The 12,823-nt window shown below is 43.8% G+C and overlaps 1 protein-coding gene across 1 annotated transcript in view; it reads right to left on the bottom strand.

The window, feature by feature from the left end:
• Positions 1–675: 675 nt before the first annotated feature.
• ST6GALNAC5 (ST6 N-acetylgalactosaminide alpha-2,6-sialyltransferase 5) overlaps positions 676–12,823 on the bottom strand; it is a 171,642-nt gene continuing 159,494 nt past the window's right edge. Inside the window, exon 5 of the mRNA XM_024734676.1 lies at positions 676–1,837. Coding sequence (XP_024590444.1) covers positions 1,606–1,837 — 232 coding nt within the window. The 3' untranslated portion in view covers positions 676–1,605. The remainder of the gene's footprint in view (positions 1,838–12,823) is intronic.

The raw sequence follows: 12,823 nt of genomic DNA, 5'->3' as shown, positions 1-12,823 counted from the left end.
TTTGTAAAACAATGTCAGTCTCCATACATAGTATTTGCTGGTGCCTTCAAATTTGGCATTAGAGAAATTAATGCCTCCTAAGCCATGTGTAAAGAAGACATTGGTATATTTTTTTAAAGGCTATTTTTGAACAATATTACTTGTGTAAATGAAAATCTTTCACACTAGCTGATCTTGGCTCGGAATAAAAATAAGTCCTTTATACTTCTGAAGATGAGGGAACGGCAGTGAATTTAATGTAAGATTTGCAGGAAGTGAATCTGAATAGTTCATAGGATAAATGAGTCGTATGATGGGGAATCTCCTTGTATTCTCTTCTCCGCACAAACTCACAGAAATGCAGTTCCTTGCTCTTGTAGTCAGGGAATAGCATGAAAGATTCCCCCCACCCCCCCTTAGAATAGCATGGAAGTTCTCTCTCTTTCTCTCTCCCTAGTGCAAGAAGCACCAGAGAAGCAGGGGATGGATTTTGGCCAATGGGTTCCATGGAGGAGGTATGTTTTTAACCACAAGAGGGGGATAGGTAGTAGGGGGATATAAAAGATCCCCTAAAATAAGGCTCCTGCTACTGTGGGAGCCCCATCATTCCAAGTGCAAAGTCCTCATGTGGGTCAACAAGAGGCTCGTTGAGAGAATTTCAGATCTGGAGTGAAACTTAAGAGGTCTGCTGGTACAGTGACATCATTCTGCAGAAGAGGAAACTAGGGCTTTAGTGAAGTAACCTACATCAATTATTACTAAAGCAAACTGTCTTTAAGTTTCTCTTGTTGGTATCTTTTTTGTTTGAACGTCGCAGTTTTTGGTTTTCAATGTTGTCATTTGGAGCATTTCTGCATATTGGAAAATGTCATAGCTGTTCTTGAAGACTGAGGGTTCAAAAAATGCAATGCAACATTTCCAAGCCAAATATCGTCGCATGCTAACCATGAGCATTGGGAACACCGCAACTCATCTCCCAGTTCTGGGCCTTTTCCAACCATCACTCAGGACTAAAGAATTAGGAAGGATAAATTACCACATAATCATAATCTATAAAAATACTGGCCGAGAACACACTAAAAAACTCTCAATAAATAAATATTGGGCATTTGCTTATGAAAGTCAGTGAAGATATACTCTTCAGAAATCATGTCCGTACTTTCAGGCTGCTTTATACAAATCACACATACAGAGTCCACAAACGGCAAAGGTTCAGGTTAGGATACAATTTGATAGAAAAATGACTTTTGATGTGGTATTTCTACAAAGGAATACAATTAATGTTGAGTTCCTAATGTCTCAGTTTCGAAGGCAATACTTAAAGAGATCCAAAATGTTTTTAGCCGTGGCAATATCATTTAAATGAGAGTTCAGCCCCTACGGTAACCCCTTTTGAAAGGGACGACACGCATTAGGATGTATTCATTCTGGAATTTTCCCTTACAAACCAACTGCACTGCTGTGTAGTCACGCCTCGGAGGCACCTGTACATGGTACTTCTTGAGAACTGAAGCTACCCCGGCGACCCATTCTGTTCCTCTTTCATGTCTGGTGTTTCAAGAAGTTCAGTGGCCTGATGTCTGATACAGTGGGTTCTTGGGATATCCATCTGGCCACACGCATTCCTCAGAACACAGGTTTATTCTCAGGATGACTTATAGCAAGTGATTCCGGTTTCCAGTCTGGTTGAAAAAAGTGAATATTGAATGTCTGTGCCCAGTTCTTAAAGACTCGTTTCTCTGTGATAAAGCGGTGATGACTGCCCTTCCGTCCTCGCTCGTGGGAGAGGTACATCGTACATTCATCAGGTCCAAGAGGTTCGTAATAGTGATAAGGTACTGAAGGGTGATTGGGATCCCTGTAGGAGGAAAACGAAATAACTGATTAAAACCAAAAAAAAAAAATTCCTTTCACAGATTTAAGTAAGATGTTATCTTTAATAAGCCGATAAACACAAACCATACTTTCAAGTTAAATGAATTCAACAAACGGTTTTGCTGATGTTTAAGCAATACGTACGTGAAGAGGATCTGAGGCTGTGAAATAAACTCAACGACCATCATTATCAAACAGCAAGATTAAACGTGAGCCTGTAGGATGTTCAGGCTTTTGGGATTTGGAAACTACGTAGTCCTAAGAGCCAGCTATAGTTATGATTTCCACTCTTGCCCCACACAGTCTGTTTAGCACAAACAGCTATGAAGGTATTTACAAAACAAAAACACATCATCCTCCTACCCCAGCCCAGCCCCACTCCAAACCCTCCAGGGGCTTCCACTTCCACTAAGAGCGTGGCCTACAGGGTGTTCCGTGATCTGGCTCCTCTCCAGAGCCTTCTCCTAATCCACTTGACCTTGTCTGCTGTGCTCCCACCTTACTGGCCTCTCTGGTGGTCATCTCGACCAAGCTGGTCCCTCGCCTGAGGCCTTGGTTATTGAGGGCAGTCACGTGGCTGGAACGTTCTCCCATCAGCTCACTCCTTCTCACTGCTGGGGATCAATGCAAATGTATCCTCCTCGGAGAGGGCTTACCTGATGCCTGCCCCTTCTCTCTATCTCACTTGCATTTATTTCCCTTGTGGCATTAATCATTCACTGGAACTGCTGTCGTTGTTTACTTGCTTATTGTCTGTTCATGAGAGCAGGCCTTTGTCTTGTTCTTAGCAGGCGCTCAATAACTATTTTCCGAAGTTCTGTTGTTGAAAGAAATTTATATGGAGTTAGCAGCTAAACGGCAGGCCTCTAAAGACAATTCTTCCTCCAGGTATGGAAAGTGGATGATCCAAGTTTGATCGCACGGGAGAAACTCAGCAGGTGCGACGTCACCATTTTTCTCTTGCTGTTTTAGACGGACAATGTACTTAAACCTAGAGTCTCTACATTGAGAAAGTCCAAATCTTCAACCCCTGCTGTGTAGCCCGAGAGTCCCCACATTTTTCCGTCTCTATATCCCTGTCTCCGCCTCATAGGAGAAACACTGGCTCATTTGTTCAAGGTAATGTGAACAGGATTAACGTGTGGTGGTGGTGAGCGCCCTGATGTAGGGTTACTAAAATATCTCACCCCCAAAGACGTCTGGTCTCAGACTGGGTTCCATTCCACCCCACCTCTTCTGTCTTGAAGTCTAAATGATAAGAGCAGTCAAGATATCCCAGCAGATAAACCTTCCTACCTTGACCTACACTCACCAAGCGGCCTTGTTGCAACACTAAGCTCTTCTTGGTCTCTTCTTAGCACTTCTCTTAAAAAGTGTCCCAGCTTCCTGCAAACCGCCTTACAGCGTTTGATGCCCTGGGGTCTCCCTCCCAGCACTCGGCTTTACTCTAAGTACAGTAACTTGGTTTCACAGAGATGCTCATCCTGCTAGATACCTATTCGTTTTCTTCAGAAGAGATCAATACACAAATGGCTTTTAGAGTAGCAAGTTTTCTGGGGTCAGGGATCGAAGTCTTTTATCAAGAGGGGTGTCGAGTTCATGGCTCTGAAGACAATAAACCTTTGAGCTTCCTCTCCTCTGAGGTTAAAGTTCTTCCAGGAAGAGAGATTTACTTTTGTCATGCAGCATTTAAACATTCCTCATCCTGGGTTGGATGCTGCGCTGAGTTAATAGTTTGCATCTCTATTATCCCTGTGTCAGAAGTATCTCTATGTTCTATAGTGAGACATCAGATCCCGTCTTGTCCAGTTATTATAGAGTTTGCTTATTTACTTACCCTAGAAATTGAAACCCCTTAAAATTTTAATAGAAGGTGTTTTCAATATAGAAAGTGCATGGTAGGAAAAATTCAAGTTGGAACGGACCACTATGAAGAAACAAAATAAAAAAAAGAGAAATAGAAATTTGTGGGACAAGTCTCCCCAGATTCATATGGCATAATCTGGGGAACCGTGCTAAATTCATGTTGCCATGGTAAACTTGGGGTTAAGCTTTTATTCCAGTACAGATCATGTTTTAAATCTGATTCATCTAAGTTTTGGACATATTATTGGCATCAATCTGACTAAAGAGGCAATCAGGTTTCTAAAAATATCATGAGATTGATTTGACACCTAGGCATAGAGGGAAATTGGAAACCAGATAAAGGATGCTATAGGATCAATTTCCTTATTCAGGAAGACCATCTCCTTGAATGAAAATGTATCTGGCTCCACACTGCTCTCCTAAAGGGAGAATAAAATTTACATATTTGGTTCTGATGGTTTCAAAGGTGTCCAAATAACTGAGGGTTGTCTCCATGCTTTAAAACTTTGTCCAAATGGCAGAAAAGGGCTTGATGGGACTTAGAAGGCAGAGCCGAAGCAACTGCAGGGACAGCTCTGCTGTAGGTTGTCAGCCTGCCATCAGGTGTCATCCACTGTGCCGTTCAGAAAGCCCTTCCTTCAGAAGGTTCAAGTTTATAATTCCTTAAGCCTTTTTTCCCAAGCCTGACTTTCTAAAGGTTGCCATAGTTTTTTTCCCCTCCACCTGATCCAAATGAAAACAGCAATAAAAATTAGCAGACTCTCCACATCAGGAGGCTACTACTGTAAAAGAGAGGATTCTGGAGCTCAGGTTGCTGTCTGGGGTCAGGGGATGCTCAGGGAGTGAAGGTGCAGGGGTGTGGGCTGTGTGGGCATGATAATCACAGAGCCAGTTCCCTAAGTTGCAGCAGTCTATCATCAGCCCTCCAGGGGCCAGTGGGGGAACAAATCCTGCAGAATAATGTGAAGAAGGATTGTTTTTTCTCTATAGAGAAAGCAGGTAGGGAGAATGAAAGAACTACCATGTAGTGCACAGGTATTAAAGAGATACCATGGCCTATGTTCCACCTCCATAGAGTCTGGTTTAATTGATTTGGAGAGGGTCCCAGGCATAGGTATTTTAAAAAGTGCCTTAGGTTTGAGTATCAAAATAAATAATGGCAGTATTGGATTATAAGTCCCATAAAATAAAACTGAATAAATATCCATGAGTCCATGATGATTTCAATAAATTACTGAATAAATAAATAAATGAAATACAGAATAATTCCAATTAATAATCTAGAAAGAATGAGGGAATAGAAAATCACCATTAGAACAATGCAGTAATTGTTGCAGGCAAGATGCACAGATGAATGGAATATGAGAGAGGAAAAGCATGAGGAGAAATAGGTTATTTGCATAAAGTCCCCCCAGTGTATTTATTAATGATAGAGGGGAAAATTGTAACTTTACAATGAGTAAACCTGGCAGACACCACCTTCACCAAGTGACCAAGGTTAACATCGCCAGTAATAAGACATTTTGACATCATGTACCTCTTGATATGAAATGCTATTGCTTCTGTGGTATCCTTCTCAGTAATGCATAGCCTCAATCTAATAATTAGAAACTATCACACAAATCCAAAGTGATGGACATCCTACAATGACCAGAATTCTTCAAATGTGTCGGAGTCATGAAAGATAAGGAAGGACTGAGGAACTGTCACAGGCTGGAGGAGACTAATGAGACATGATAAGAAAATGCAAAAGGATCCTGGATTGGGTTCTGCAGGAGAAAAATGACATCAGTAGGAAAAATGATGAAGTGTGGATAAAGTTTGAAATTTATTTAAGAGTATCGTACCGGTGTTAATTTCTTAGTTTTGATAATTTTGATAATTGGACCAAAATGGTAACATTAGGGGAAGCTGGGTGAAGGGTATACAGGAACTCTCTGTACAGTTTTTGCAACATTTTCTGTAAGTCTAAAACTTTTTCGAAACACAAAAATTTAAAAAGGTAACAATGTTATAAAGTTCTGTAGGAGATTCTAATATGCAGCCAGGTTTAAGAAGGCTGATTTAGTTAAATACCTGCTAAGCCTCAGTGCTTAGCTTATATTATCTCCTTTATTCTCCATCAGGCGTCTAAGGTTAAGTATCACTACTCCGTGTGATGGGTGAGCATCTGGCACCCAGGGTGAGGAGAGTCCTGCACCTGGTTTAAGCACACAGCCTCACTCATGGGCCATCCAAGATTCTAGACTTGACTCACATAGTGCTCAGCACTCCACGTAGACTGACATTTAATCCTCACGTCGCCCTAGTGAGAGAGGTACTGTTATTACCTCCGTTTTACAAATGAGAAAACTCATACCCAGAGAAATTGAAGAAGTTTCAGGGCCCAGATCTGAACCAAAGCTGTACTCTTAAGAGTGAGGCTCTGTGTCTTGGAAAAATTCCTGTGCCACCAGGTGGCTGTCTGCACTAATGGCACCCCGGGTTCCCACTGGGTTGGCACCGCATAGTTGAGAGCAACTCTGTCCTTGCTGCATTCTCCCAAGCACCCACCTACAGAGGTGCCCCATGCCTGGCGGGCACTGTGCAGTGGGTCAGGGTGCGGAGCACAGGCCTCATGCTCATTTACAATTCTGCCCACTGATATGTTATCAATGGCAGCAGGAGTTGGTGACGTGCCATTTTAAATCTTCTAAAGCTAGGCTGTGCAATTGGAAAGAAACCTCGTATCATTAACAGGTAAGGGTGGATATTTCCATTTCCGAGTATGATCTAGGTTGACCCTGATCTCCCAGTTTGGGCTGGACGATCTAGAAGACTACAAAGATCTCGATGAAAGAATGGTGCTTTTGCCTCTCTTGAGAGCTCTCAGATACTCTCTCCAAACACACTTTTATTCTTGGCATGGTATACAGTACCATATAGCAGGTAGTCAGGAACTGTTTGAGGAATAGTGTTGAATCAGTAGCTGTCAAGTACCTCGGTTGTTCAGAAACTGGCTTGCACTGGGGGGTCTTGGGGACAGTACGAGCATTCAGAAGGAAATGTTCCCCTAACAGGCCTTCCTACACAGCTGCTTCAGGCCCGGGAGGCCCCATGAACCACCTTTATTCTGTTGCCTCCATTTCTTGTTTTTACAGCCTCTTTTGGAAGGAAACTGCCACACACCTTGGAAGCCAGTGAAATAATACTTGTGTTTCTGGGGCACAAAAAGTGCCGAGAGCCTGCAGCTGCCCACCCGTCATGGGTCAAAGGCCCAAGTGAGTCGCCTGAACCCCATATCCACACCCAACCACTCAGGCAGCTCAGGTGGTGCCATAACGTCTCATAACAGATGCACTGTAACCATGGGAGAGAGGAAGGTAATGAAAACACCCAGCGGCCAGTAAGTTGGTTAAATTATAGCAAAGGCAGAAGAAGAAATTATGGCAAAGTTAAGCATCTATGAAAAAAAAAGTACAACAACGTATTTTAAGTTCACTTCATAAAATGTGAACCACGTGGATGCATTATATTCCATACCCGTCCTCTGTAAGCATCTGATGCTACAGGGTAGGCGGTTGCCAAGTAGGAACTTGCCCTGTAATGCTGGCAGCTTTATTAACGTTCACTAGCTAATAACTCGAGCAGAATCAACTCTCTGATATTCACGATACCTTTGAGATGTCCTTCACATTATGGATAAGATATTAATTTAGTTCCATGACAGTGATTACTCTGAGTCGTTACTCTGCTAATTAATACTCAAGAAATGATGGGTAACAGAGAGTTGTAAACTTGGTAATGTGTTGAGTATGACCAGAAATATGACTGTTAGATAGAATTTAAATGCTTGGTCCATTATTATCACAAATAACTTACAATGGAAAATGAGATTAAAAATACTCACCATCACTTAGTTTGGAGAGCAATGATAACAGAGCTTTGCCATTGCAATTTATAGTCCATCTAGAGAGAATGGATTTGCCTTCCCATATGGATACGGCATGATTTAAAGGTCTATGTCCCCATAATAATATATTTTGAGGCTGTCTCTGGTGTGACACGACATTAATTTTCTCTGGCTTTCTGAACACTGATGAGCCCGGCGTCCAGTGATAGAGGCAGGATGGAGACTGATGCCTCATGCCTGAGGACCCAGTGCTGGCCTTGGCTGGGAGTGATACAGGCAGCCACCATGACTTCTTTGGACCCTCGAAATCAGTACTTGCCACTGGCTAATTATACTCTTCACTCACCTGGCACTTTTGATCTTGGAATAAATATAGAATCAGTCTCCTAAACACCGTCAAGGAAAGGAAGGTTTTTATTTATTCGTTGAGTTAATCAATACTGAATACGTACTACGTGCCAGACACAATGGCAAGAGCTAGGGACACAAACGTGGCTTGAGATAGGACCCCTTCCCTTGAGGAGATTACAGGCTGATGAAGGAGATGGATATGTCACTTAGTTAGCTGAGGCAGAGGGGAAGGTGGCAGAGGCCCCAGTAGGGGCGCAGGTGGGGTCTGACTCAGATAGGAAGGCAAGGAAAGCTTGGAGGAAGAGGACCTCCAAAGCAGTGGAGGGAGGGGTTAAGAGTGTTAGCTCTTGAGCCCTGAAGACCTGAATTCAAATCCCAGCTCCATCACTTACCTGCCCCACGACTTTGGCCAGTTGTTTCATGTCCTCAAGCTTCATATGTAAAATGGCGATAATAATAATGTTTATCTCCTGGGATTATCATAAAGGTTCCATGAAATGGCACCTGTACTCGTACTCAGCACAGCACCAGCATGTGGTATGTGCAGAAAAACTATCAGCCATTAATATTACGGTGAAGAACCGGTAGTGATCAGCCAGATTAAGAAGGAGGGGATGGATGTTCCGAGATGAGGGCAAAGGGACAGGTGTGTGCAGGGTGCGCTCCTTCTTGAGTTCCTCAGCACGGCTAGAACAAGTCTGTGAGTAGAGGAGATGAGACTAAGGTGGCTGCAGAGGTCAGGTCCTGAGGGCTTGTGTGCTAAGCTAGGGAGCGTGAACTTTCTTCTAAAAGCTGTGGGGACCTACGGAGGGGTTTAAGTGATAGAGTCAGACTTGCGGTTTATCCAACAGCACAGTGGTGTTTGGAGAGGAAAGAGAAAGACCAGAGTTGGGGAGAGCGGTCAGGAGGCTACTGCAGCACCAGATGAAGGAGGAAACGGTTGCACGCCAGTCACATGACTTTTAGTCAGCGTTAGATTCTGCCAGGTTTCGAATAACATGTCTTTCATCTGCCACCATGGCCATTTATACATTCACTGTTTCCATTTGTGGTGTTAAATATGAACGTGGGGTTATTCGTCTCCCTAAGGAGTCCATGTGCTTAGTAGTTTAGAGGCTACTGGAAATCTTCTTGCCAATGAATGATTCCTGGAAGTAAGCCTGGCCCTTTGGGTGGGAGGGATGAGAAGGCCAGACCTCCAGGAGAGCTGGATGGAAAATTACAGCCCCAGGCTTGTAGGAGTGAACCCACCCACACGTCTTAGAAGTCAGGCACTCATGGCTTGCTCAGCTGTCTGCTCCCAGGATATAATTTAGTCCCCTACCGCACCTCCCTATATATCCCAGCATATAGCAGCTGACATTCCCTTTGGGTCACTGCCACGCTAAGCTGATGGAAATGACTGCAGAAGTAGTCCAGCGTTTGGTCCTCCTGTGCCTTGGTTTCCTTGGCAAGGAGAAGGTGATGACTCTATTCTCCTTAAAAGTGTGTGAGAGTGTGATTTAGATTGGAAAGCGGCATGACCGTATCTTAGACCAGAGGTCATCAAGGCTGTCAGTGTTCTTATTTGCCATGGGACCCTTTGTGATATGAGAGCCCATAGGTAAAACAGAGAGAAGTTCAGCTGCTGCCGATGAAGTGGAGCAGGAGGGAGCAATGTTCTTTCATCTTAGCTCCTTGCCCTTGTTCCACTGGATCAGGTCAGGAGAAAGCCAGAGCTGGATGTTTCAATAAAGCCCTGTGCATCAGAGACTACGACAGGCAGAACGTGAATATTTTCTCCCACAGGAACCTTGGGAACCTTCTGTCCCTTATGACTGAATTGTGTCCAAGTGACACGCAGGAGACTGAAGGCGGGAACCCTGTCTCATTCATCTTTGATTATGTCCCTAAGTGCCCAACATAAGTTAGGTTAATGAATCAAAGTCTCTGTGATTTGTTTAGTAAATGACTTCTTTTGAGGGTCCTAGCTGTATCTCAAAGTCTGGAAAGGTTAATTTACCCAAAAAGGGCAGTTGGCTCTCCTTTGGTTTGCTGAACCCTGGCCCCATGTGCCTAACTCTTCATTCCAGTGAGAGACTGGGCATAAAGAAGCCACAGAATGGGGGGTGTCTGCTGTGAGCAGCCCGTGGGGTGTCCTGCAAGGAGCTGGGGGGAAAGTGGGACCCAATTCACATGGGAGCCTTTCGTGTCCTTGGCACTCCCTGCCAACCAAGCACCGTTCATTAGTGTTCGCCAGACAGCTCCTTAAAATGTGCTCATGGGTGCATACCCGCTGGTGAGCGAGCCCTTTCTCCTTGTAAATTTATCCACGCTTAATGTACACCAGCACTGTGCCAAGAATTCCTCATCTATTATGTCATGGAATTATCATATAACCCCGTGACGTAAATACTAATGTCATGATCATCTGCACACATGGAAACTACGGCTTCTGAGCCGGTCATTAAGTAACCTGCCCACGGTCACTAAGGCTCAGCGAGGTTGAATAACTTTCTCAAGGTCACATAGCTTCCGACCTTGAGAAATATGGCTCATTTTCGGTCATATAAACACCCTTTGACTACAGCACGAGAGAGAGAGGACAGGGCCATTCATTCACTCAGTATGTATGGAGTATCTGCTATAGGTCAGGACGGTACTGATCTACTGTCCTGTGCACCGTGGCTCCAACAGTGATCCCAACACACAAAAGTCTCTGCCCTCGAGGTGTGTATATTCTGGTGGACTCAACCAGCATGAGGTCTGTCATCTCACAAAAGCTTCCCTACCACTTTTGGCCCCGGTGATATCTTATCTCCCGAAGTCCTACAGCTCATGACACATGTACCCTGCTGGCCTTAGAGTTCCTAGCTTCTTTCAAAATCAAGACAAAGGGAGAATGATCAGACTGGTAGCTGGATTAATTTATAAGTTGCTTTTTCATTTTCTGGTGGTGATACTGTCTGCAAGAGTCATTTTGACTCCAAGTGACTTTGCTGTGCTTGTTAGATTTCTGTGTGGGTAAGGCTTATCGTAAGCCTCCAGGAAGCAAGAGCTGTGGCCTGTTCTTTGAACCCCTCCCAAAATTCTTGGTACCTTTCAGGGCAATTCTCAAGGGCTTAGGATAATATTAATAATTATTTTATATATTTTATGTATAATATTAAAGTATTAGTAACACTAATGTTATTAATAATCTTTCCTGAGCACTAACTGTGTGCTGGGCACTGTGTCAAACGTTCTACTGCCATGATCTCATTTAATCCTCACCATGACCTCTTTGCTTTTATTATTATTTTCTTATGCCCATTTTGCAGATGAGGACAGCAAGGTTCAAGGTCACCGGTAGGAACTGGGTGCCTGGTGGTTCAGCCTATGTGTCCTGGACGTGAAGATGAAAGGAACCTGGGAATCAATCTTTACTGCTCCTTCCTTTCTTACCCTTCCTAAACAGGCATCAGGACTGAAGAGGGTGCCGTCACCAGCCTAACCCTCTGCACCAGAGGATGCCCAGCACACTTCTTCACTCTCTCTGATAGGACACTGGGGTTAGGGATCCTTCTGATGAGTCCTGGCCAAAATCATCTTATGAGAACAACTGTTGAACCTTTGGGATGGTGGCTGAGGAACAGAAATTCAGAGCGGCTGTCAACATACGGTGCACGGATGGTATCTTGACTTCCTTGCTAGTGTCATCGTATAAATTGTTCCCATCCTAAGTGCACCAAGCCGTGATGAACTAAATCTGAGTAAGAGAAATGACAGGTTAACTTGCCTTTCATTTGTTTTCCATAATAAGTGCAATATTTCCTTGAACACTTTAAGTCGTTAACATTTCAATTTATTCATGCTCTTTTTCTCCGGTGCCCTGATGGCAATATTACATAATTATATCTGCTGTCTAACCATCAGCTTTGATGGCTCTTTGCATGCCCAAAGGGGCCACTGCCACTGCCTTTGTTAGCCTGTTGGTTTGAGGAGGCAGTTGGCTTTTTTACACCATCTTACCTACTTTTTTGCACAGAGGTTGTTAAAGGTGAAAACAAGGCCAGTGCATTAAGTGACGAGGAACTGGGTGAGGGTCCAAGCTCACTCTGGCCATGTACTAGGTGCTGTTCCAAGCACTTTACATGTATTCACTTATTTAATCCACCTCCAATCCTCTGAGGCAGAGTCTATTATTATCATCACATCCACTTCTAATGGCGAAGAAGCTGAGACACAGAGAGAATGAGTGACCTACTCAAGGTCGCACTAGGTTAGTAAGTGGCAGGGCTGGGCTTTGAACCTGTGCCGTCTGCGTCCAGACTCCACCCACTTTCTTACTACATCATGTCTTCCCTGTGGATGCATGAGTCCAGGCAGATTTCAAAGGCCTGCTCTGTCCACCCCTTTCCTTCTCCCCTGTGACCTGACTCTTACATATAAACTAGTACTGCTGCTGTGTGGTCTTTGGATTAAAAGGGATGGGAGAAAAGTGGCAAAGTGATAATGGCACAATTAAGTATGCTTCATCATTCTTGCATCAAACCCCCAAATGGTAGACTTTGCCTAAAGGCTCACAGACTTTGAGAAGTTGTTAGGTTTAAAACACATGAAGGTATAAGCAAGCATAAATTTTAATGAACAAGTTTAAAATGCCCTCCCACCCCAGATCTTACCTTTTAAAGATCATGACTGAGGCCATGTGCAGGTCAGCAGGCATGCCTGAAAACTAGGAAACTTTCTGATTTTATTGGCATCGCTCCTTTAGGTTACAGGTGAGTTTCAACCGGCCTTCCACAAATCAGGCCCTGAATATTTCTCAGTGTGTCTGTTAGTACACACCAAACTCTACCTGGGCACATGCCAGGAGGTAACTTAAGGTAGCAACAGAAA

This window comes from Neophocaena asiaeorientalis, unplaced genomic scaffold (genome assembly GCF_003031525.2).
Source record: "Neophocaena asiaeorientalis asiaeorientalis breed wild unplaced genomic scaffold, Neophocaena_asiaeorientalis_V1.1 scaffold15, whole genome shotgun sequence".
Lineage (NCBI taxonomy): Eukaryota > Metazoa > Chordata > Mammalia > Artiodactyla > Phocoenidae > Neophocaena > Neophocaena asiaeorientalis.
This window is presented reverse-complemented; position numbering and strand designations above follow the sequence as displayed.